The following is a 25005-nucleotide window of genomic DNA, read 5'->3' as shown; positions in this document are numbered from 1 at the left end:
TGCCTCAGTCTCCCAAGTAGCTGGCATTAGAGACGCGTGCTATCAGTCCTAGCAAAATTTTGTATTTTTTAGTAGAGCCAGTGTTTCGCCATGTTGGCCAGGCTGATGTTGAGCTCCTGACCTCAGGTGATCTGCACACTTTGGCCTCCCAAAACCTGCTGGGATTACAGGTGTGAGCCACCGCGCCTGGCCACCTTCAGGATATTTCAGTGATCTTGAATAGAAAACCCCCAGATCCAGCCTCACTGTCTGTCTCTCTTCTTTTAAAAAATTCCAGAGTCTGATGCCTGCTAGTTTCTCTGCTTTTTCCACGTGCTGCTCCTTCCTGCCTCATTTCAGATCAGATGGTTTGCCTGAAAGCTTGTTTTTCTCCTCCTCTCCTTTTTCTACACCACGATCCAGAGAATTAAAATCCATGTACATTTCTGAGACCTAGGATCACGTTCCCTGTCTACAGCACACCCATATTTTCCCAGGGGACTAGGGGAGAGAATGTGCAGTTACCGTATAACCCAGGAAGCTAAGAGACATCTGCTCCTAAAATGAAACAGTGTGGCTTTGGAGGTTTCCTGCATAATCCTACATGGAATTCAACCAGAGAGTCCGATCCCTTGTAACTTTTTATCTCAAATGGCTTGTAAAATACAAGACTAAGTAGGAGTAGCCTTTTGCAGGTGGGGATGAAGTTCCAGTGCCTGGACTCAAGTTTAACTCTTTGCCTTCCTGAACTTGGCAGTCAGGAGGTAAGCCTACTGATACAATGTTAAAGAAAAAAGCACCGATAGTCCCAGCTACTCAGGATGCTGAGGTGGGAGGTTCGCTTGAGCCTAGGAATCGGAGGCTGCAGCGAGCTGTGGTCACACCACTGTAATCCAGCCTGGGCGAAGACGAGACTCATCTCTTGAAAAGTGAAAAAAGATGAGGCCAGGCACAGTGGCTCACATATGTAATCCCAGCACTTTAGGAGGCTAAGACAGGAGCACTGCTTGAGTCCAGGAGTTCAAAACCAACCTGGCGACAGAGCAAGACCCCCATCTCTACATAAAGTAGAAAAATTAGCTGGGCATGGTGGTGCACGCCTGTAGTCTCAGCTAGTCTGGAGGCTGAGATGGGAGGACCGTTTGAGTCCTGGAGGCCGAGGCTGCGGTGAGCTGTGATCGCACCACTGCACCCGGCCTGGGTGACAGAGCAAGACGTTGTCTCAAAGTTTTTTGTTTTTTTTTTTTAATAAAAAATGAGCTTTATGCAGGGCTTAAATTTTTTTGGAAAAGTTTGACAAAGTATACCACGTAAATTCAGATTTACCTCAGTGCTAAGAATTATGTTTAGGAAAAAGGAAACTCATTAGATTGTTTTGAGTTTTATGTAGCTTTAGACTTTAAAACGTTAGAATTTATTCTGTGTCGCTAAAAATGACTTGAAAAAAAAATTTTTTTTTAATGAGCTTTATCACAGCAGTGGAAAGACGGAAGACAATTCCAAAACGTTTAACCCAGTGCTTTTCTGATGTTCCAGGAGTGGATTAGAACAAGACGACATGAGAATTTTGTACAAATACCTTACCACCTCCCTTTTTCCAAGGCACATCGAGCCCGAGGTATGATGGGGACCACAGCTGCACACACTTACTCACATCCAGGGGCACAGAGAGGGCGGATGGAGTACGATGGTGGTGCGTGAGAGCGTTTCTGATTGTTGCTGATGTATATTTTGTCTTAGTATGATATTTATGTCATTGTGTATCAATTAGCACGCAGAAAGTATCGTTTCGTGTGTGTGTGTGTGTTGGTTTTTTGTGTATGTGTTTTTGTTTGTTTGTTTTTTGAGACGGAGTCTCGAACTTTTGCCTGGGGTGGAGAGGTTCAAGCGATTCTCCTTGCCTCGATCTCACAAGTAGCTGGGATTACAGGCGCCCGCCACCACGCCCAGCTAGTTTTTTTGTATTTTTAGGATAGACTGGTTTCACCATGTTGGCCATGCTGGTCTTGAACTCCTGACCTTGTGATCTGCCCACCTTGGCCACCCAAAGTGCTGGGATTATAGGCATTAGCCACCGCCCCCAGTCCAGAAAGCATGTTTTTAAGAGTAGAGGAAAAGTTGGATTTTATTTTTAATTTATATATTTTATTTATTTATTTATTGAGACAGTTTTGTTCTTGTCACCCAGGCTGGAGTGCAATGGGGCAATCTCAGCTCACTGCTACTTCCACCTCCTGGATTCAAACAATTCTCCTGCCTTAGGCTCCCGAGTAGCTGAGATTACAGGCGTCTGCCACCATGCCCAGCTAATTGTTGTATTTTTAGTAGAGATGGGGTTTCACCATGTTGGCCAGGCTGGTCTCGAACTCCTGATTTCAGGTGATTGATCCGCCTCAGCCTCCCAAAGTGCTGTGATTACAGGCGTGAGCTGCCGCTCGTGGCCGAAAAATTGGATTTTAGATCGGGTTCTAAGAACCTTTAAAATGCCAGTGATCTGGCCGGGTGCGGTGGCTCAAGCCTGTAATCCCAGCACTTTGGGAGGCCGAGCCAGGCGGATCACGAGGTCAGGAGATCGAGACCATCCTGGCTAACCCGGTGAAACCCTGTCTCTACTAAAAAATACAAAAAACTAGCCAGGCGAGGTGGTGGGCGCCTGTAGTCCCAGCTACTCGGGAGGCTGAGGCAGGAGAATGGTGTAAACCCAGGAGGCAGAGCTTGCAGTGAGCTGAGATCCGGCCACTGCACTCCAGCCTGGGTGACAGAGCGAGACTCCGTCTCAAAAAGAAAAAAAATGCCAGTGATCTTTAAAACGGTCGACCTGTGTCGTCTTCTCCTCTATCAACATAAGACCTAATTTTCAGTAGATGTTTTAGTGCCTACCTGGCTTTCCACTCTAGTACTGAATTTCCTAGTTTTCCGCAGAGAACTTGTAAATGATATCACTGTGTTCTCCCGCAAGTATTTTCAGAGCTTAACACACAAAAATCATTTGACTCAGTTGAACTCTCTCCACTTGTTCGTTCCCTCCCTCTTGTCCTCCCTCTCTCCAATTTTTTTTTTTTTTTTTTTTTTTTTTTTTTTTTTAGAGACAAGGTCTCACTCTGTTGACTCAGCTGGTCTCAAACTCCTGGGCTCAAGTGGTCCTCCCACCTCAGCCTCCCAAGTAGCTGAGACTACAGGTGTATGCCACCACACCTGGCTATGTTTTTTTGTAGAGATGGGATCTCCCATGTTGCCTAGGCTGGTCTCAAACTCCTGGGCTCAAATAATTTGCCTGCCTCGGCCTCCCAAAGTGCTGGTATTATAGGCATGAGCCACCTCACTGGGCCAAAAGTTTAAAACCTAGCCAGGTGTGGTCCCACATGCCTATATCAGGAGGCTGAGGTGGGAGGATTGCTTGAGCTCAGGAGTTCAAGGCTACAGTGAGTCATTGTCATGCCACACTGCATTCCAGCCTGGGCAACAGAACAAGATCCTGTCTCTAAAAGAAAAAGACAAATGGTATGGAACCAACTAGTAGATAATGAATGCTGTTTTTCAAAGCTTGGAAAATAAAAAGTCTGATAAGTCATTCTCAACATCAAATTTATTTTTAGTTAGCAGGAAGGGATTCTCCAATAAGAGCAGAAATGCCAGGAAATCTTCAGCACTATGGAAGGTAGGACTTCTGTTCTTTGATTTATGATACTGGGTTTTCCTTCTTTTCCTTTTTTTTTTTTTTTTTGACTCAGAGTCTGGCTCTGTTACCCAGGCTGGAGTGCAGTGGCAAGATCTCGGCTCACTGCAACCTCTGCCTCCCAGGCTCAAGCAATTCTTATGCCTCAGCCTCCCCAGTAGCTGGAACTACAGGCACAAGCCACTGTGCCTGGCTAATTCATTTTGTATTTTTAGTAGAGACATGGTTTCATCATGTTGGCCTGGCTGGTCTTGAACTCCTGACTTCAAGTGATCTACCTGCCTTGGCCTCCCAAAGTGTTGGGATTAAAGGTGTGAGCGACCATGCCTGGCCTATTATCTTTTTGGTAAAGATAATATGGACATTGAAATATCTTTGTGCCATCTGATTGACAGTAATCAACAAAGGAAAGTTCATTGTTTCTAGTGAGGTAAAACTTACTTTAGCATATCCTGTTTTGTTTTGTTTTTTTTTTCAATGGAGTGTCTGTCGCCCAGGCTGGAGTGTGGAGTGCAGTGGCACGACCTCAGCTCACTGCGGACTCCGCCTCCCGGGTTCAAGCAATTCCCCTGCCTCAGCCTCTCCAGTGGCTGGGATTGCAGGTGCCCACCACCACACCCAGCTAATTTTTGTATTTTTAGTAGAGAGGAGGCTTTGCTGTGTTGGCCAGGCTGGTCTTGAACTCCTGACTTAAGGTGATCCACCCACCTCTGCCTCCCAAAGTACTGGGATTACAGGCATGAGCCACCATGCCCGGCCAGCATATTCTGATACGGTGTTATCCAAATAGCACCTGGCATCGAAAGCAACTGGTGAATATTAAGTAGGGGTGTGTTCTGTTTCTAGATTCCTGATTCTCATTCACCTCATTGAATCAAGTCATGTCTGTTCTTGCTTTTAAGATTTCTTACCGGACCCTTGAACCTTAATGATCCAGATGCAAAATGCAGATTCCCCAAAATTTTTGTAAATACAGATGACACTTATGAAGAGCTCCATTTAATTGTTTATAAGGTAACAACTTTTTTCCCTCCAGCATTACTGATTGATACTGAAGTCGATCTTTCTTGCACGTGTACACGAGTGCGTATGCAAACCTCTTAAATGTTTCTGGGAAAAGACGTTGGAAGTTCTGATTATGGTAAAACTCAAAATGGGTGTTCTTCTAGAGTAATAAGTTTATTTTCAGCTCCTTTTAAACAGTTTTGTTATTAGTGAAAGAGGAACTGTTTAAGATGGTGATTCATAAACGTGTGAAGTCCCTCGTGCTCTCAAATCAAAGGCTGTCAGAGGTTGGTGCTGCCTGTTCTCGAAATGGCTCCGGATGGGGGCCATGGCCACATGTCTGTACATGTTGCTTTTGCTCTGATTTTAAGGCTATGGGCTTGCTAATTCCATAAGGATCGTATTTGTTTCTGTCAGGACATCATCTTGTAAGGATATTTACTCAGGTTGTGTTTCTAATTAAAGGTAGTTTTTGGTTCAAGAAAGAAGACGGAGCATGCGTAGGTGCTTCTCTTCTTTCCTGCCTGAGGCTGTGGAGAAGTTTTCATGCATAAAGGCTCAGAAATGATGCTGTCGGGGAACAGGAAGGAGCGAGGTGTGTCAGGATGAGGGAGTCCTGTCCCTCTCTGGAAGGTAGACGGGACTTGTCAGCCACGCCTGATGGAGGGCGGTGCTGGAACAGCCTGGAATATGAATGGCAACCCTGTGCTAAGGCAAAGGACCCACAGCCCTGCGGAAGCCCAGAGAAACTCCTGACTTGGAGGAGGGGTCACCTGAGTTGTCAGAGTGGGGACTGGGCCTGGAAAGGTGGGGAAGTGAAGTGAAGTGTGGCAGAGAGGCCAGTGAGCCTCTCCTTCCCCCATGCTTGCACAGATAGGCCCGTGGCTGAGCATCCATCCCTGGGTGACAAGTGAGGGTCTGTTTAAAGAAAGGAAACAGTCTGAAGAGACCCCGCGTGGCTAACGTGGATGTCTGACCCGAGAGTGAGGCCCCTGCTCATTCTGCCATTTCTGTCTCCCAGGCGGAACTAAGACCTTCATTCTACTCTGAGTGAAGCCTGGTGAGCCTTCTCGTTCCCTCATTGTTAACTATGGCTGTGAAAACAAAACTAGAGGTCTGAAAAGAAACAAAAATGATTCCAAGGACAGACAAGAACTTTAAAAAATTAGTATCTACTAATTAGAAGAGTTGTGTCTATTAATATAAAATGGAAATGGGCCAGGTGCAGTCCCAGCACTTTGGGAGGCCAAGGTGGATCACTTGAGGCCAGGAGTTGGAGGCCAGCCTGAGCAACATAGTAAGACCCTGTGTCGACAGAAAAATGTTTAAAAATTAGCCAGGCGTGGTAGTGCTCATCTGTAGTCCCAGCTACTCAGGAGGCTGAGGCAGGAGAACCACTTGAGCCCAAGAGTTGGAGGCTGCAGTGAGCTATGATCACACCACTGCATTCTAGGCTGGGTGACAGAGTGAAACCCTGTCTCAAAAATAAGGAAACTGGCATCAACAGTTTCATATCCAGCACCAGACATTATGTGACAGTGGAAGAGAGACTCAAGAGTTCTCAGAGAAAATGAATTTGAGCACAGAGTTCTTTGCCACACCAAGCTGTCAACCACAGATGAGACAAAAGACATTAGCCCAGGCACGGTGGCTCACGCCTGTAATCCCAACACTTTGGGAGGCCGAGGTGGGCGGATCACCTGAGGTCTGGAGTTCGAGACCAGCCTGGCCAACATGGGGAAACCCTGTCTCTACTAAAAATACAAAAAATTAGCCAGGCATGGTGGCACACGCCTGTAATCCCAGCTACTCTGGAGTCTGAGGCAGGAGAATCACTTGTACCCAGGAGGCGGAGGTTGCAGTGAGCTGAGATTACGCCACTGCACTCCAGTCTGGGCAACAGAGCAAGACTCTGTCTCAAAAAAAAAACATTAAACATGAAAAGCCTCCAAAAGTTTACCTTCATGCACCCTTCCTCAGGGTGTCACACAGGGTCATCCGTCAGCAGAATAAGTGAACAAACCAGAAAAGAACAGTTGGGATCCAGAGCAGTAGTTCTCACGCATGAGACGGTACAAGGAAATCTTGGGGTGATCAGGCTCTTAAGGTCTGGCGACACCCCACCTCCAGCACCTCCATGACCGAGCAGGAGGAGGGAGGGCTCCAGGGTTCAAGCCGCCAAAATAAAAAGATGTTTTGTTCATCACATGGCGTGCTTGAGAGAGTCAAAGTTGAGCTGCGACAGAGGCAGGGAAGGGGAGATTCCAGGAAGAGCCTACAGAAAGATGTGGTCGAAAAAGCAAACCAAAATGTTGGAGGTGTAATTTAGAGCAGGAATTGGAGTAGGAAGAATGTCCATTTGTGGATCAGGCGAAAATTCGAGACCCCATCTCAAGAAAACAATCATTCCCCTTTGAATGACCCAGGTAATGACTCTGAAATCTCCATAAGCCTGGTGTGTAATATGCTTGTTGATTACATTTCTGTTTTTAGAGTCAATCTACAGACATAATTTGGGGTGTGATAATGGGATTGTGGCTATGTTAAAGGGCCCTTAATCTTTTTCTTAATGACTTTGAGATACAATGCACGTACCATACAACTCACCCTTCTACACTTAAAATGTACAATTTAGTGATTTCTAGTTGAAAAGTTCATGAGTCTGCAAGACCATCCTCACTTCTGACACCAGCTGCAAGTTTGGGAGTCCCCATGACCACCTTTAGGGTAAGAGTTCGCTAGAAGTACTTCAGGACTCAGAAAAGGCTTTCTGCAGCAGTATGCCGGAGCCAAAGGTCATGTGTTCCAGAACCCCCAGTGGGTACCTGAAACCGGGGACAGTACCAAACCTTTCACATACTGTGTTTTTTCCTGTACATACATGCCTATGATAATGTTTAATTTATACATTCAGTACAGTAAGGTTAATAGCAATAATAAGGCCGGGCACAGTGGCTCACACCTGTAATCCCAGCACTTTGGGAGGCCAAGGCAGGCAGATCACTTGAGGCCAGGAACTTGAGGCCAGCCTGGCCAGCATGGTGAAACCCCGCCTCTACTACAAATACAAAAGTTAGCCAGGCATGATGGCATGCACGTGTAATCCAAGTTACTCAGGAGGCTGAGTCAGGAGAATCGCTTGAACCTGGGGGGCAGAGGTTGCAGTGAGCCAAGATAGTGCCATTGTGCTCTAGCCTGGACAACAGAGTGAGACCCCATCTCACAAAAAGTAATAGTAATCAGGATTGGACTATAACAATATGCTGCAATAAAAGTAATGAGAACGTGGTTTACTTCCCCCTTACCGCAGTATTGTATTACTCTGTCGCTCACATGACTGAAACCACGGGAAGCAAAACCAGGGATAAGGAAGAATGTACGCACAGCTGTGGTTCATTACGGTGAAAGAAGAATACAGGTTAAAATCAGCCCAGGGAAGAGGCACATGGGCAGGGCCCAGGAGCCACCAATGGAAGGACCAGGAGTCCTTCCATTTGCTTTAGGTTTGTTTGGTTTTTGGGGTTTCTGGTTTTTTGGTTTTTGGTTTTTGTTTTTTTTTTTGAGATGGAGTCCCGCTCTGGTGTGAGCTTCCGGCTGTCCTCTCCCGTTGGGGTCATGTGGACAGCACAGTGCCTGTTTCCCCCATCGAGGATGTATGGCGGTCTCTATGGAGTGCTGCCATCCAGAGAAGCTCACCTGAGCCTCGAGATCCAGAGTTTTTATTGGGGATTGGCCACAGAGACACAGCTGGGCCCGTGTGGCCGGCCTTAGTCTCCAGCCCTCCAGAGGTGGAGCGGGTGCTGTACAGGCTTGGGCTGTAAGGGATATTGGCCTGTAGTTTTGTTTTCTTGTGATATCTTTGGGCAGTGCTGGCCCAATAGAAGGTGTTGGGAAGTGTTCCCTCCTATTTTTTTGGAAGACAGTGAAGCACTAGTGTTAATTCCTCTTTACATGTTTCATAGACTTCACAGTCAAGCTCTCTGCATCTGGGCTTTTCTTTGTGGGAAGTTTTAAAGTTAATAACTGTGCGTAGCGTTCCATTATTGGAACACTAAGCTTGTGGGAGTTATTTATATCCTGCTGAAGGTCATCGCCAAGGTCTCATTTTTCACAGAAAAGATATACAACCTCCAGCATAAATGGGTTAATCTCTTTACTTGTTAGAAGTTTGATTTTGTTTCTTCTTGAGTCGGCTTTGGTAGTTTGTGTCTTTCTAGGAATTTGTCCGATTCAATTTGATTTGTCGGCACGCGGGTTTTCATGGTATTATAGGTAAAGCCGGATACGCCTTCATTTTTCCTGTAAAGTCAGTAGTGATGTCTCCTCTTTCATTCCTGGTTTTAGTAATTTGAGTCTTCTCTGTTTGTTTCTTGTTCTACAGTCCAGCTGAAGGTTCCTCATACTTCTGGAATCTTCACAAGAGAAAAGGAAAAGGTTTTCAATGTTGGTCTTTTCAGAGAACTGACTTTTGGTTTCATTTATTTTCTCTGTGATTTTTCTCTATCGAGTTTGTTTCTGCTCTCATCTTTTAGTATTTCCTTCCATTTGCTTTAGGTTTCTTTGTTTTTGAGACAGTCCCGCTCTGTCACCCAGGCTGGAGTGCAGTGGCACAGTCTCGGCTCACTGCAACCTCTGCCTCCCAGGTTCACACAATTCTCTTGCCTCAGCCTCCTGAGTAGCTGGGATTATAGGCGCACACCACCACGCCCGGCTAATTTTTTTGTACTTTTAGTAGAGACGGGGTTTCGCCATGTTAGGCTGGTCTCAAACTCCTGACCTCAGGTGATCCACCCGCCTCGGCCTCTCAAGGTGCTGGGATTACAGGTGTGAGCCACCGCACCCGGCCCCACTTGCTTTAGGTTTAGTTGACTCCTTTTGTCCAGGATCTTAAGACGAAAGGTCAGGTCACTGATTTGAGATCTTTCATCTCTGAGACAGGATCTCGCTCTTGGAAGTGGGAAGAGGTACTGGGGCAGGTGGGAATGTGATTTCAGGAGTGGAGGCCTGTGGCTGGTGGAAGGCGGCCAGCGGAGGAAATAGAATGGCTGTAAACCATAGAGGAGGAGGAGGGAAGGCAGATGAGGGGTCACACCCATCATGACATGAGCAGGAAGTCAATACGATGTCTAAAGAGGGTACGTTAAAGAGTTAGGATAAGCCCGTTGTCTAATAACAGTTTAAAGTGGTTGCTGGGGAGGAGGGCTCAGAGAAGGAAGTCTGTGGCTTTCATCGTCAGGCTTGATGTTCTGTTGAGCCTTTTTTTTTTTTTTGGGGGGGGGGGGGCGGGGGAGACGGAGTTGCCCAGGCTGGAGTGCAGTGGTGGGATCTCGGGTCATTGCAAGCTCTGCCTCCCGGGTTCACGCCATTCTCCTGCCTCAGCCTCCCAAGTAGCTGGGACTACAGGCGCCCGCCACCATGCCCGGCTAATTTTTTGTATTTTTAGTAGAGATGGGGTTTCACTGTGTTAGCCAGGATGGTCTCGATCTCCTGACCTCATGATCTGCCCGCCTCGGCCTCCTAAAGTGCTGGGATTACAGGCGTGAGCCACCGCGCCCGGCCTGTTGAGCCTTTTTTAACCATAATTGCTTTGATAAATTTTAAACATTTTTTGGTTATCTGTGGTCCTGGTTGTTGTAGGTTGCTATGTCTAATGTCATAACTGTAATTATTTGCTATAATAAAGTGAGACAAGATGATATCTATTTGCTGTCTTTGTAAACTTGTTTCAGTGGAAATTATCACAGAATAATTGACAGTTTCTGCCTATTCTCTCTGGAATATACACGGAGAGACGAAAACAGTGAGCCCCTAAGTCCCCATCACACAAGTGAATAAGATTCTGGTTTTGTTGCCTCTCCGTGTTGTGTTGTTGGGTTTGCAAGAGCATTTTAAGTCCTCACGTCAGTCCCGGACACTTCCCTGTGCTCTCTGATGAGGACGTCTGTGGTCACCTCCCCACAGGCACTGTCACACCTGACAAGGTGCACAGCGCTCCCCTCGCATCACGGAATGGGCAGCCTGTGTCCACATGGCTCTGGTTGACTGAAAAGCATCTTTTTACCATTGATTTGGCTCTGTCGACTTTGAACAGATTGTGATTATGTGAAAGTCTCCTTTTTTCTACCATTTCATAACCTTAGGTTTGTTCTCTTCCCAGGCCATGAGTGCGGCTGTGTGCTTTATGATCGACGGTGGGTACGCGCCTTCGTCTCATTTCAGCCTAAGCTTTTTGTACTTTGCTGCATCCTATTCTTAAATGATATGTTTTGGGGGTTTCAGTTGTTTGGGGGTTTTTTGTTTGAGATGGGGTTTCACTCTTGGAGCGCGGTGGCACGATCGTAGCTCACCGTAGCCTCGACTTCCTGCGTTCAAGTGACCTTCCCATCTGGGTGTCCCGGGTCGCTGGGAACTGCCAGCCCACACGGCCGCACCCAGCTAATGTTGTTGTTGTTGTTTAGACAGGGTCTTGCTGTGTTGGCCAGGCTAGTGTCAAACTCCTGGGCTCAAGTGATCCCCCACCTTAGCCTCCCAAAGTGCTGGGATTTTGGGCATGAGCCCCCACACCCAGCCCATTAAATGATAAATGTGTTGTCGTCAGCAATGTTGAGGCACAGAGAGGAGCCTCTTCCCCATCTGGGACCCCCCCTGGCTCCTGAACTAGCCATTGCTCATATTTTTTAAGTCCTAGTTTTTCTACTTGTCAGCAGAATGTGGGCATCTTTCTGTGCCCTGCTGACCGCGAGCTGGAGACAGCAGTGGTACCTCTCTCGGGGGCTCTGAGGATTGAATGAGGTCATGTGTGTGAAGCACCAAACAGCACCTGGCCTGTGAGTGCTACGTAATGTTTGTTAAATAAACATACGACCTTCTGAGGCGTTTCTGGGGTCGGCAGCCACTTACCACCCCACAGGGTGCACCTCAGTCACCTTTTCCCAGTGAGAGAAACGTAACCGGTTTTCCATCTTCTGTTTCTCTTGTATTGAGGAGCAGGAGGGGCCTGAGCATTTCATCGTTTGCTTTCCCAGATCAGTGACGTTTTCGTTTGAATACAGTTGTTCAGCATCGGACAGTCACATGAATCTTACTGGTTTGTTTTGTCATGACTCGCCAGCCTCTATCCAGCCAACGCTGGATTTTTGCCGAAGACTGGACAGTGTCGTCGGGCCCCAGCTCACAGTGTTGGCCTCTGACATCTGCGAGCAGTTTAACATCAACAAGAGGATGTCTGGGTTTGTACTTTACTTTCTGTTCACCTTCAGGCATTGAGCAGCTGTTAAAACACGCGTAGTTTTCCTTACAGATGTAGGTGGTGGTAACAGTCCTGTGCTCTCGTGGGATCTAGAGAACGGTGATACGTGCCATTCAGGCCTGTCGGAAAGGGTCCTGGGGAAGCCGACCTGAGTTTTTCTGCCCCGTGATGGCAGCTGGGGCTGGGTCTTCTGTTAAATACCTTCCCTCAGCTCCCCGCTGATTGGAACATCCCATTTCACTGGCCCCGATGGTGACGTTCACACGGGCAGCAGTCAGCATGGTTTTGGTGTGCACAGACTGAAAGCATTTTGCCTCTCGTTGTGTGAAAATGTGTAGGGGAAACTGGCTGGGATGTGGGGCACTGGGCCTAGGTACTCAATGTGGCAGCCTGAAGGGTCTATACTGAGTGGGAGAGGCGGGATTCGCTCCTCTAACTCTCTAGACACTGAAACGTCCTTGAATTCTTCCTCCCTAGCTTTTGAGACAAAGTCTCACTCTGTCGCCCAGGCTGGAGTGTACAGTGGCCTGATCGCAGCTCACTGCAGCCTCCGCCTCCCAGGTTCAAGCGATTCTCATGCCTCAGCCTCTCGAGTAGCTGGCATTACAGGCGTGTACCACCATGCCGGGCTAATTTTTATATTTTTAATAGAGACAGGGTTTCACTATGTTGGTCAGGTTGGTCTTGAACTCCTGACCTCAAGTGATCCACCCGCCTCAGCTTCACAAAGTGCTGGGATTACAGGTGTGAGCCACAACACCCGGCCTTCCCTATCTTTTCTCAATACAAAATAGTTATTATAAAGTGAAAAGCGAGGTCATGGAAAGCCCTTTGCGAAGTTGAGTCCTGCTTTTAAATGGGCTCTCTACACATTGGAAAAGTTACTAAAATGCTGTGCATTTCCGCATAACTCATGTTCTTAGTGTTCATATGTTGTTTTTTGGGTTTTCCTTGAGATGGAGTCTCGCTCGGTCGCCCAGGCTGGAGTGCAATGGCATGATCTTGGCTCACTGCAACCTCCGCCCTCCCAGGCTCGAGTGATTCTCCTGCCTCAGCCTCCTGAGTAGCTGGATGCCATCATGCCTGGCTAATTTTTGTATTTTTGTAGAGATGGAGTTTTACCATGTTGGTCAGGCTGGTCTCAAACTGCTGATCTTGTGATCTACCCGCCTCAGCCTCCCGAAGTGCTGGGATTACAGGCATGAGCCACCACGCCCAACCCGTATGTTATTTCTGTGTGGTTTTGTATAAGCGTGGGCCTCTGAGAGTGCAGAAGCGAGCGAAGTTTCGTGAAAGCACCTATAGATTTTGGGGTGTGGATTACTGCTGTCAACAGCTTACATCTTCGTTGGTTTTTGGTTGTTTTTGTTTTTTGAGACAGAGTTTCACGCTTTTACCCAGGCTAGAGTGCAGTGGCATGATCTCAGCTCACCGCAACCTCCAGCCCCTGAGTTCGAGCGATTCTCCTGCCTCAGCCTCCCAAGTAGCTGGGACTACAGGCAGGTGCCACCATGCCCAGCTCATTTTTGTATTTTTAGTAGAGATGGGGTTTTGCCATGTTGGCCAGGCTGGTCTTGAACTCCTGACCTCATGTGATCCACCGACCTCGACCTTCCAAAGTGCTGGGATTACAGACATGAGCCACCGCACCTGGCCAATAGCTTACATCTGGACAGTGCTGCTGAATCATTGAATTCTTTGGCCGTGAAAATACCAGGTTTGCCTTTGTGAAGGAGGCATAGTGAGTTAAATCGGTTTGGATCACGCAGGTTATCAACTAACAGATGGAAAGTGACAAAGTGTAGTGACCACAGAGAACGTGTCACCTGTTCTTTTTGCTTTTTGTGGGTTTTTGGAGACAGGGTCTCCTGCTGTCGCCCAGGCTGGAGTGCAGTGGCGCAATCGTGGCTCACTGCAGCCTTGACCTCCCACGCTCTAAGTGATCCTCCCACCTCAGCCTCCCAGCTGTAGAGCTAGGACTACAGGTGTGGGCCACCACGCCTGGCTAATTTTTGTATTTTTTGGTAGAGACGGGGTTTCGCCGTGTTGCCCAGGCTGGTCTTGAACTACTGGGCTCAGGCAATCCTCCCTCCTTGGCCTCCCAAAGTGCTGGGATTACAGGCATGAGCCGCCGCGCCTGGCCGCACAGAGTGTTTTGAGGATGATAGAAGCTTACACCCGATTTAACTTCCTTGTCTATGCAGACGACTCAATTGGCAACTCCTTCCAGTTTTTCTTGTCATTATACTTTCCTTAGCCTTAGGGAGCTACTGAAAACAAATTCTGGTTTTATAAAAAGTTTCTTTTCATGTTCCTGGAAACTAAATCCTCCACGTTCATTCTTTGCCTAGATGTAGAGTATTTCAGTAGTACCCCACTTGTCCGGAGGTCGGATTTCCGGCACCCCCAGCCCTCCAGAACATGCTAACCCCGAAGCAAGCAGAGGAGGCTTCTGAGCCCGGGGCGGGGCTGTGCTCAGGCTCCATCCCAGGCCCCAGGGGGTGCAGTGAGGGGAGGGGAGGGGCCCTGGGAGGGGTGAGGCTCAGCTTTTCCCACTAGGTCCCCGAGGAGGTCACAGACGCTGACCTGGGAGGCAGTGTCATAGCATTGCCTAGTCAGTTTAAGAAATTAAAAGGTGTATCTCATTTAAAATGTTCATTAGACTGCAGTGGAAAAGGCGACTGCGTTTTACAATGATTTCCACTGGGGATGATAGGAGGAAAAGCTTTGTTACATACATATTGTCGTAGGCTTCGGTCACGAGGCAGGTTAATTTCCACAGGACGCTCCTTCCCCGCACTGGGGGAGGAATGAGATGTTACTCTCCTAACGCAGGGGTCGGCATCCTTTACGGTAAAGGACCAAATAAGAAGCATTTCAGACGTCCCGGGCTGTATGTAGATGTTGTGTGTTACAACCACTCAACTGTCATTTTGACAGGAAAGCAGACAACACATGAACGTGTGGCGATGGCGATGCTCCCGTGAAACTTTGTTTAGAAAAAGAGGGCCAGGCGCGGGCGCTCACACCTGTAATCCTTGCACTTTGGGTAGGCCGGGCCGGGCAGATCACAAGGTCAGGAGATCAAGACCATCCTGGCCAACATGGTGAAACCCTGTCTCTATTAAAAATGCAAAACTTAGCTGGGCGTGGTGGCGGGTGCCTGTAATCCCAGCTACTCAGGAGGCTGAGGCAGGAGAATCACTTGAACCCGGGAGCTGGAGATGGCAGTGAGCCGAGATTGCGTCACTGCACTCCAGCCTGGGTGACAGTGAGACTCCATCTCAAAAAAATTTTAAAAAAGAATTTAGTTGTATTGTTTGGTTATATACATCCAGGGTGTTACTGTCTTTGTGTCGTGTTTGTACAGATCTGAGAAAGAACCCCAGTTTAACCGTCTTTGTGACATGCTTGTACAGGTCTGAGAAAGAACCCCAGTTTAAGTTTATTTACTTCAACCACATGAATCTGGCCGAGAAGAGCACAGTTCACATGAGGAAAACGCCCAGTGTGTCACTCACTTCCGTGCACCCGGATTTAATGAAGATTCTCGGTGACATCAACAGTGACTTCACCAGGTGATTCCAGTCACTTCTCCAATCAGGTGTCCCCTTTCTTTTTTTTTTTTTTTTTGAGACGGAGTCTCGCTTTGTCACCCAGGCTGGAGTGCAGTGGCGCGATCTCAGCTCACTGCAAGCTCTGCCTCTTGGGTTTACGCCATTCTCCTGCCTCAGCCTCCCAAGTAGCTGAGACTACAGGCACCCGCCACCACACCCGGCTAGTTTTTTTTGTATTTTAGTAGAGACGGGGTTTCACCATGTTAACCAGGATGGTCTCGATCTCCTGACCTCGTGATCCGCCCATCTTGGCCTCCCAAAGTGCTGGGATTACAGGCTTGAGCCACCGTGCCTGGCCCAGGTGTCCCCTTTCTAAGAAAAAAAGACACGGAAAGCCCTTCAAAGCCAAATGACCCAGAGCCCTTTCCATGGGGTTGAAGTTTGAACCACCTTCATGGGCGCCACTTCCAAACACACTCAGGAGCCCCTTAGTCACCGGTTCCCTCACACGGGACTCCCTGAGCCTTTTCAATGCCACGTGCGCCTGTTCCATTTCCTGTTCTTGTTTTGGAATGCTTGCTTGCCCAGTCCAGCCATATGAGTAACGAACGGCGCCTTCTGAAACTCTCCTCTTGCAGAGTGGATGAGGATGAGGAGATCATCGTGAAGGCCATGAGTGATTACTGGGTTGTTGGAAAGAAGTCGGATCGGCGGGAGCTCTATGTTATTTTGAATCAAAAAAATGCAAACCTGATTGAAGTAAATGGTAAGTAGGATTTGGTATTTCAGGAGAATTTTAATGCTGCTGATATGGAAAGGTTGTTTTTTCACTGTATTAAACCTGGTTAAAAAATAGAAACATGAGAAATAGAACAAATGTCTGCTGAGATTCTAAGCAGGTGCCTCTACTCAACATTTGGTCCATTTTCTCTTCCTTGGAAAACTGACAAGACTTTCCTGTAGGACAGGAAATTTGACAATGGCCCAAAGAAAATTATTTTCTACAATGCTAAAAAAAAAAAAGAAAAGAAAAAAGTAACTTCACTGTGTATTAAGAAATGTCCCCTTTTTGGAGAAAGGGTCTCACTTTGTCACACAGGCTGGAGTGCAGTGGTGCAATCATAGCTCACCACAGCCTCCAACTCCTAGACTCAAGCAGTCCTCCCACCTCAGCCTCTCGAGTAGCTGAGCCCACAGGCATGTGTCACCAAGGCATGTGTCACCATACCCAGCTAATTTTTTTTTGAGACAGAGTCTTGCTCTTTTGCCCAGGCTGGGTTCAAACTCCAGGCCTCAAGCGATCCTCTGGCCTTCCCAAAGAGCTGGGATTACAGGCGGGAGCCACCTTGCCCAGCCCCAAATGTCCTTTTTTAATATCCTGTGATATAAACGTATCTTTTTTAGGGAGAAGCTGCCAGGTTCATGTAGCCGTTTACAACGATCCCTCTGTACACTGGCAGAATGATAAGGCATTTTCTCCTGCCTTCCTGCCAAAGCGGCCAGCCATGCCCACCACATGGGGGTGACCCGGCAGCTGCTCTGCTGACAGCTCGGCTGCCCTGGAGAGAGGGGACCTCACCTCGGCAGAGCTGCCCCCTTGGGCGAAGCCCCACATGTACACTAAATTCAATGTAAGCGTCTCTTTTTTCCCCTTGTATCTTCTCGGGCATACTACATTTTTCTATTATTAACACTTGCATTAGTAATTGTGTGCATTAGAAACATCAGTTAATACAAGCCTGATCTAAACTGAATTTGATAAGATCAAAATCCCGACACGTCTGCGGGCGCTGGGTCTGCAGCTCAGGGTCGCTGTCAGTTTCTCTGTTGTTCCATCAATTCTCCCAGGATGACGACAGCGCCAGCCTCGTGCTTCTAACCCCCTCCCCGGGTGTCCTGGGCACTTTGCTTGCAGTTCCTCAGGCCGGGCGACAGTGTTACATGCTCAAAACTGCTGCGGCCTGGTAGGTTTCTTAGGTGGTTTTCTCCCCTCTTGTGAACATTTCTTGGCTGGGCACAGTGGTTCACGCCTGCAGTCCCAGCACTTTGGGAGGCCAAGGTGGGCGGATCACCTGACGTTAGGAGTTCAATACCAGCCTGGCGAAACCCTGTCTCTACCCTAAAATACAAAAATTAGCTGGGTGTGGTGGTGTGCACTTGTTGTCTCATGTACTTGGGAGGTGGAGGCTGCAATGAGCCAGGATCACACCAGATCACACCAGTACACTCCAGCCTGGGTGACAGAGCAAAACTCTGTCTCAAAAAAAAAAAAAAAAAAAAAAAAAAAATTCTTGCCTAGTCTTCTGGGATTTAAGGTCAAAATCAATGCAAATATCTATTCCTAATTTTACCCAAGAAGAATTTAATTATATATCACATAACCTTTTAAGTGAGTGCCTCTTCCTTCCTCACTGTTGTCTGTCCTTTTTGCAGAAGAGGTCAAGAAACTTTGTGCAACGCAGTTCAACAACATCTTCTTCTTGGATTGACTGATGGCTCACTGAAAGCGTATTTAAAAAACACTCAGCAAACATTTGGTCATATGCAAGTTACTGGTCATATGACGGACCGCATTCAGGACAAGGGAAAAGCAATACTTGCTTTGAAGAATCACATTTCTACTTGGTCTCCTGATCTCCTGAAGTTTTTAGATTTTAAATATTTATGTGGAATTAATTAAATGTAGTTGGCTATATCTCTCTCATTCCATTGTTTTGACATTATGTGAATATTTTACTGGAAAATAAGATTAATAAATTGTTAAAGTTTTTAAAATTCTGGTGTTGAGTCTCCTGCTGCCTATTTGTAGATGCCACCAGGTCCGTGACCCAGGCTGGAATGCAGTGGCTCACAGCACCCTCAATCTCCTGGGCTCACTGCAATCCTCCCGCCTCAGCCTCCCAAGAAGCTAGAACCACAGGTACACACCACCATGCTCGGCTAATTTTTTAATATTGCAGAGATAGGGTCTCACTATGTTGCCCAGGCTGGTCTCGAACTCCCATAATCCAGCCATGTAGGAAACCTGAGATGCAGTGGGCCAGGCGGTATTTTAAAACACTGCAATGAGTGCAATGCTGAGCACTGTAACGCTCAGGAAATCTTACTGCACGTGCTGTCCTAAGCCTCTGTGTGTGTCCTCGGGGCTCACTACTTCTTCTTCTTCTTGCTGGTGATGGTCTTGCTGGACGGGGACACGGTCACGTCCTCCTTGGGAGGGTCCAATATGAGATAAGAGGATGACACGTCCACCGGCTCCTTGATCACCGTGATGTCCACCTCATAGTCTTGTCTCTTGGCTTCTTCCTCTCTCAAGATAAAGATATTCAGCCTGAAAGCAAACATGAGAAGGTGGGAGCATTTTTCAATCCCCCTTGAAACCGCAAACCCAGTTTGATGCTATTTATAGTATACAGCCCTTCAGACCTGCATTTCAGCAGCCTGTTAAACAAAACTAAGCTGCTACACTTTGCCTGAAATAACTGATGCCATGTCCCCACAGTCCAAAGTAAACATTTCATGGATCTATGAAAAGAAAAAAATTTTTTTTGAGACAGTTTCACTCTTTTTGCCCAGGCTGGAGTGTAATGGTGCAATCTCAGCTCACTGCAACCTCTGCCTCCCGAGTTCAAGTGATTTTCCTGCCTCAGCCTCCTGAGTAGTGGGATTACAGGCTTCCACCACCACGCCCAGCTAACATTCTGTATTTTTAGTAGAGATAACGGGTTTCACCAGGTTGGCCAGGCTGGTCTCAAACTCCTGACCTCAGGTGATCCACCTGCCTCGGCCTCCCAAAGTTACATATGTGTGCGTGTGTGTGTATTTATACACACATATATATAATATTATATATAATTTTGAGATAGGGTCTTGCTGTGTTGCCCAGGCTGGAGTGCAGTGGCACAAACAGATCACTGCAGCCTCAACTCCCAGGCTCAAGCAATCCTCCTGCCTCAGCATCCAAAGTAGCTGGGACTATAGGCACCTGCCACCACATCTGCCTAATTTCTGTATTTTTTGTAGAGATGAGGTCTTGCTGTATTACTCAGGCTGGTCTCAAACTCAAGTGATTCCCCTGCCTTGGTTCCCTAAAGTGCTGGGGTTACAGGCATGCGCCATGATGCCCAGCCCGTTTGGGGATTTTATGGAGGGTCCAATATGTAGACCCGATCAAGTCACTGGCTATCAGTTATTGAACTCAAGCTCCAGCCCCTCTTTCTTCCTGGGAGGTTGGACTGGAGCTGAAAGTCCCAATCCTCTAATCTCCTGGTTGGTTCGCTGGCAACCAGCTCCAGGAAGAAGCTATCAAGGGCCCCTCCCCTGGCCCCCAGTCATCTCATCATACAAAAGACAGTCACTACCCCAGAGATTCCACAGGTTTTGAAGCTCTCGGGGCAAGAACTAGAAAATGGCTGCGTGCAGTGACTCACCCCTGTGATCCCAGCACTTTGGGAGGCCAAGGCGGGCAGATCACTTGAGGTCAGGAGTTAGAGACCAGCCTGGACAACCTGGTGAAACCCCGTCTCTACTAAAAACACAAAAATTAGCCAGGCGTGGTGGTGCATGCTTGTAATCCCAGCTACTCAGGAGGCTGAGGCAAGAGAATTGCTTGAACCCAGGAGGCAGAGGCTGCAGTGAGCTGAGATCATACCACTCCACTCCAGCCTGGGCGACAGTGAGACCCCGTCTAAAAAAAATAAAAAACTAGAAACTAAGACCAAATATTAGAACCAAAGATGCTCCCATTACCCCATTACTCAGGAAGTTAGAAAGGCTTCAGGTGCTCTGCCAGGAGCAGAGACCAAATACTCATTCCTTTTTATGTCACAGATGCCCTTAGGAAATTATAGGCTTGTCCGGAAAGCACTTGGCCCTGATGCATTCTGGCAGCTACAGAACACAGGATAGAGAGAGCAGCTCGGGAAGGAGCAGAGGGACCTCATAAGTTACCTTGCTTCCAGTTCGTCATCTTCCATCTTCCGCCGCTGGGCCCGTGCTGTGCTGCGTAACCTGTCTTCCCTTATTTTCTCCTTGATAGCTTCTTCACGTTTATACGCGTGAAAGAGCGTGTTCACAAAGAAGACGTACATATTATTGACCCACGTGTTGAACTCTTCCTTTTGATCATCCTTGGGTCTCTCGTATTTCTCTGGAATAGAGTTTCATGAAGCTGAACATGAATACAATCCTGCTGTAAACTGGGAGTCTGCGTGCTTTTTCTCGTTCTGGCCTCCCTGCGGTGGGCCCCCTTCTCCTCGGCCAGGAGAGGGGAGAGGAGAAAGGACGCTGCTCCCATGACTGCCTGGAACAAGGCAGGGGCTCAGCAGACCCAGGCTGGCATTATCAGCCTTCCCTTTGAGTTTCCTGCTACCTCATTTTTTTTTTTTTTTTTTTTGGTGACAGAGTCTCACTCTGTCGCCCAGGCTGGAGAGCAGTGGCGTGATCTCAGCTCACTGCAACCTCCACCTCCCGGGTTCAAGTGATTCTCATGCCTCAGCCTCCCGAGCTCCCGAGTAGCTACAGGCATGCGCCATCACACTCGGCTAATATTTGTATTTTTAGTAGAGATGGAGTTTCACCACGTTGGCATGGCTGGTCTGGAACTCCTAACCTCAGGTGATCCACCCACCTCAGCCTCCCGAAGTGCTGGGATTACAGGCATGAGCCACTGCGCCTGGCCACCTCTTTTTTTTTCTAAATATCTTAAGAATGTGGGTTTTCTGATATTTTAATTTTCCATGTTTCAAGAATAATAAACCCTTGTTTCTTGCTTTTTTTTTTGGAGACAAGGTCTCACTCTACTGCCCAGGCTGGAGTACAGTGGCGTGACTATGGCTCACCGAAGGCTGGAGGAACTCCTGGGCTCAAGTGATCCTCCCATCTTAGCCTCCCTGATAGCTGAGAATAGAGCAATGCACCACAAGGCTAATTTTTTTAGTTGTGAGACAAGATCTCACTCTATCATCCAGGCTGGAGTGCAGAGGCACCATCATGGATCACTGCGGCCTCCATCTCCTAGGCTCAAGTGATCCTCCCACCTCAGCCTCCCAAGTAGCTGGGACCACGGTCACGTGCCACCACACCCAGCTAATTACTGTTTTTGTTGTAGAGACAAGGTTTCGCTATGTTGCCCATGGTCTCAAACTCCTAAGCTCTAGTGATCCTCCCATCTCGGCCTCCCAAAGTGCTGGGATTACAGGCGTGAGCCACCACACCGGGCCTAGGTCTTGGGGACAAAATATTGGACATCTTGTATTTATTCAGAGTTTGAAACCCCTTTAAGACAAGGATAGCTATGTACCGGAGTGAATCCTCTCTCCTAGAGAACTAGACAACCGGTCACTCTCACAAAAGGAATTTCCTAGTGGTTAGAGTTATCCCTCTCTATCTTTCTTGTCTAGGCTAAAGAATCTCTAAATCTTAAACTACCATAATTTTTTCCATCTTTTTAAGCAATTTCGGTTATCCAGGTCACTTGGAAGAATTTAAAATTCAGAAATCAAATGATACGCAATCCAGGACTCTAAGGTCGGAACACGAGTGAATCCTGCCTCAGCCTCCCAAGCTGCTGGGATTACAGGAGTGTGCCACCATACCTGGTGAATTTTGATTTTTTCTGCAGAGACAGGGGCTTGCTATGTTGCCCAAGCTGGTCTCAGACTCCTGGGCACAAGTGATCCTCCTGCCGTGGCCTCCCAGAGTTCTGGGCTTATAGCTGTGAGCCACTGCACCTGGCGGCAACATTGTCTTATGTTCATTCATGAACTCTCAACTAGACACCTACAAGCAGGAGGACAGTAAGTCACGGCTGCCACATGCAATAATCAGATGAAATGGTACTGGAAGAGATGCCACGTGGGTCAAGGGGGCCCTTGACAGGAGACAGGGCAGGAGCCACAGGCCTGGTGAATGGCACACCGGACTTAAGGAATGACCAGAGAGATCCAGGGCAAAATCCAGTTGGAGCTGGGACTAGAGATCATCAGATCAACAGGAAAGCACATTAGCTGGGGTTCTACTTCCACTTCTATTTCTGTTCTAGGAACTGCGCATCTTGTTACAGCACTGCAGGAACGCCCTGTCTCTGCTGGGACGCCGAGCTCTGCAGGAGAAAATGACACAACCCACAGACTCCCACCAGACGGAGAAGAACCTGGGACATCGAGGGGTCGCAGAGGCCAAATGCAAAGAGTATTTCAAGAAGCTGACGGTTTCCTGACTATGGAGAGATCGGTTCAAGTGACGGCAGGATTCCCGGGGGTGGCAACATGAAGGCACTGCTGATGAAGAGGGGCCTTCAGTGACCTGGGGAGGGCAGTGCCATGTGGAGCAAGCTAAGAAGACACAGGAGAGGTCCTGGAGAAGGTGTGGCATGTATACAGCTCCCTAAGATGCATCAGCAAAGGGAGCAGGGAAGGAAAGTGGGATCTAGAGGGGAAGGTGAGGGAAGAGATTTTCCTTTCCTTTTTTTTTTTTTTTTGAGACAAGAGTCTCACTCTGTCGCCCAGGCTTGAGGGCAGTGGCGTGGTCTCGGCTCACTCTGTCGCCCAGGCTGGAGTGCAGTGGTGTGGTCTCAGCTCACTCTGTCGCCCAGGCTGCAGTGCAGTGGCATGGTCTCAGCTCACTGCAACCTCTGCCTCCGGGGTCCAAGCAGTTCTCCCACCTCAGCCTCCCGAGTAGCTGGGACTACAGGCATGCGCCACCACACCCGGCTAGTTTTTTTATTTTTAGTAGAGATGGGGTTTCACTATGTTGGCCGTGCTGGTCTCGAACTCCTGACCTCGGGATCCACCCGCCTCGGCCTCCCAAAGTGCTGGGATTACAGGCATGAGCCACGGCGCACGGCCAAGTGAAGAGATTTTCCTAACTGGGCATACAGAGCACATGTGTGCCAACGGGAACGCTCCATTAGAGGAGGAGTGACGGCAAATGACGGGCACTGCAGAGCTGACACACGGGGGAGGCCTCGGAGAGGACAAGGGCTTGGGATGGAGCCTTTAAAAGTTCACCACTGAGTGGGTGGGTGGCCAGAGAGAGACACCGTCAGAAAAGGGGGATGGCCAGGTACGGTGGCTCACACCTGTAATCCCAGGGCTTTGGGACACCAAGGCGGGAGGATCACTTGGGCCCAGGAGTTCAAGACCAGCCTGGGCAACACAGCAAGACCCCATCTCTTTAAAAAAAAAAAAGAAAAGAAAAGGCCAGGCGCGGTTGGGCTCCTACCTATAACCTCAGCACTTTGGGAGGCCAAGGTGTTCAGACCCAGGAGTTACTGGATCCAGGAGTTCAAGACCAGCCTGGGCAACATAGCAAGACCTCACTTCTCTAAAAAAAAAAAAAAAGGCCAGGCATGGTTGGGCTCACACCTGTAATCTCAGCACTTTGAGGCCAAGGTGGTCGGATCACCTGAGGTTAGGAGTTCGAGACCACCCTGGCCAACATGATGAAATCCCTTCTCTACTAAAAATACAAGGCACGGTGACGGGTGCCTGTAATCCCAGCCACTAGGGAGGCTGAGGCAGGAGAATTGCTTGAACCCAGGAGGCAGAGGTTGCAGTGAGCTATGATGGCACCGCTGCACTCCCGTCTGGGTGACAAAGTAAGACCTTGTCTCCAAAAAAAAAAAAAAAAGAAAGAAAAAGAAAAGGGGAAACACCAGGGCTTGTTTAATCATGGAAACAAGGCCCCATGCAACTGGCAAAGCCAGCAAAGTGACAGCGGAAAATTCCCATGACATTGATCATCACTGGATGACCCTGAGGAAAGGAGAGGCGTGAGGTTGGAAGTTCACGCAGACAGGGCTGAGGAATCAAACCAGAAGGGAGGAAGTGCAGTCAGCAGAGAGAGAGGCCTCAAGAGCCATTTTCCCAGGATAAAGGAAAACATAATAAAAGAGGAGGATGAGGAAGTAAATAAGGGTTGTTTGTTGGTTTTAATTTGAGCACCTTTAAAACTCAAAGAGAATGAGACCCTGGAGAGAGGAAAGTTGCCTGGAAGAAAACAATACAGTCAACAGCAGCAGACTCTGAGATGGGCGTGCAGGGCCCAGGGGAGGCCCAGCTGTCCCATCCCAGCCTCTGCCCTAACAGAGTAAGTCAGCACAGCAAGGTCACGCCTTGAACTTGAACTGCAAACCAGGGAGGAGAAATGGAAGCAGCTATACCAGCCTCATTGTTTAAAAAGACAGTTGTGCTGGGTGTGGTGACGCCTACTTGTAATCCCAGCTACTCGGGAGGCCGAGGTGGGAGGATCGCTTGAGCCCAGGAGGTCAAGACCAGCCTGTACAACATAGCGAGGCTCTGCCTCTAAGAAAATAAAAATTTTAAAAAGATGGTTGTAAAACTGTATAGACATTATATAATTCATAAGCAACAGTTTGTAAATATTAAGGTTCTATCATTAAAACACTCACCACTCTCAGATGAAAAAAAGGTGACCCCTTTTCCAGTAGATTGAAAATTCACTTTGGAGACTCTTTCATCACTTAGAGACTTCTTGATCTTGGGCTTTTACATTTAAAAAAAAATCATGAAGCAAAA

At 48.0% G+C, this 25005-nt stretch overlaps 2 protein-coding genes across 9 annotated transcripts in view; one reads left to right on the top strand and one right to left on the bottom strand.

The window, feature by feature from the left end:
• The window catches only part of LOC104665814 (vacuolar fusion protein CCZ1 homolog B), a 28077-nt gene extending 9835 nt beyond the window's left edge, over window positions 1-18242 (top strand). The window contains exons 8-16 of one of the 8 annotated variants that reach the window (XR_004057925.1): window positions 1516-1597; window positions 3576-3637; window positions 4558-4669; window positions 10818-10855; window positions 11686-11889; window positions 15329-15487; window positions 16105-16232; window positions 17315-17430; window positions 17900-17973. Coding sequence is in view for 7 of the 8 variants with exons in the window: in XM_030932214.1 (XP_030788074.1) it covers window positions 1516-1597; window positions 3576-3637; window positions 4558-4669; window positions 10818-10855; window positions 11686-11889; window positions 15329-15487; window positions 16105-16232; window positions 16871-16992 (907 nt within the window). In the remaining variant the exon portion in view is untranslated. Of the gene's footprint in view, window positions 1-1515; window positions 1598-3575; window positions 3638-4557; window positions 4670-10817; window positions 10856-11685; window positions 11890-15328; window positions 15514-15827; window positions 15848-16104; window positions 16233-16870; window positions 17191-17314; window positions 17431-17899 lie in introns of those variants that run through there. The other 7 variants (XM_030932217.1, XM_030932215.1, XM_030932214.1 and 4 more) reach the window with 7 other exon arrangements.
• Window positions 18243-18397: 155 nt separating this feature from the next.
• The window catches only part of LOC104665830 (radial spoke head 10 homolog B), a 47400-nt gene continuing 40792 nt past the window's right edge, over window positions 18398-25005 (bottom strand). The window contains exons 19-21 of the mRNA XM_030932199.1: window positions 24879-24972; window positions 20417-20615; window positions 18398-18797 (exon numbers count right to left, since the gene is read on the bottom strand). Of these exons, the coding sequence (XP_030788059.1) occupies window positions 18617-18797; window positions 20417-20615; window positions 24879-24972 (474 nt within the window). The 3' untranslated portion in view covers window positions 18398-18616. The remainder of the gene's footprint in view (window positions 18798-20416; window positions 20616-24878; window positions 24973-25005) is intronic.

The sequence above is a fragment of the Rhinopithecus roxellana genome, chromosome 6 (genome assembly GCF_007565055.1).
Source record: "Rhinopithecus roxellana isolate Shanxi Qingling chromosome 6, ASM756505v1, whole genome shotgun sequence".
NCBI classification, from domain to species: Eukaryota; Metazoa; Chordata; class Mammalia; order Primates; family Cercopithecidae; genus Rhinopithecus; species Rhinopithecus roxellana.
The sequence above is the reverse complement of the archived record's forward strand: the minus strand, read 5'-3'. Positions and strand labels throughout refer to the sequence as shown.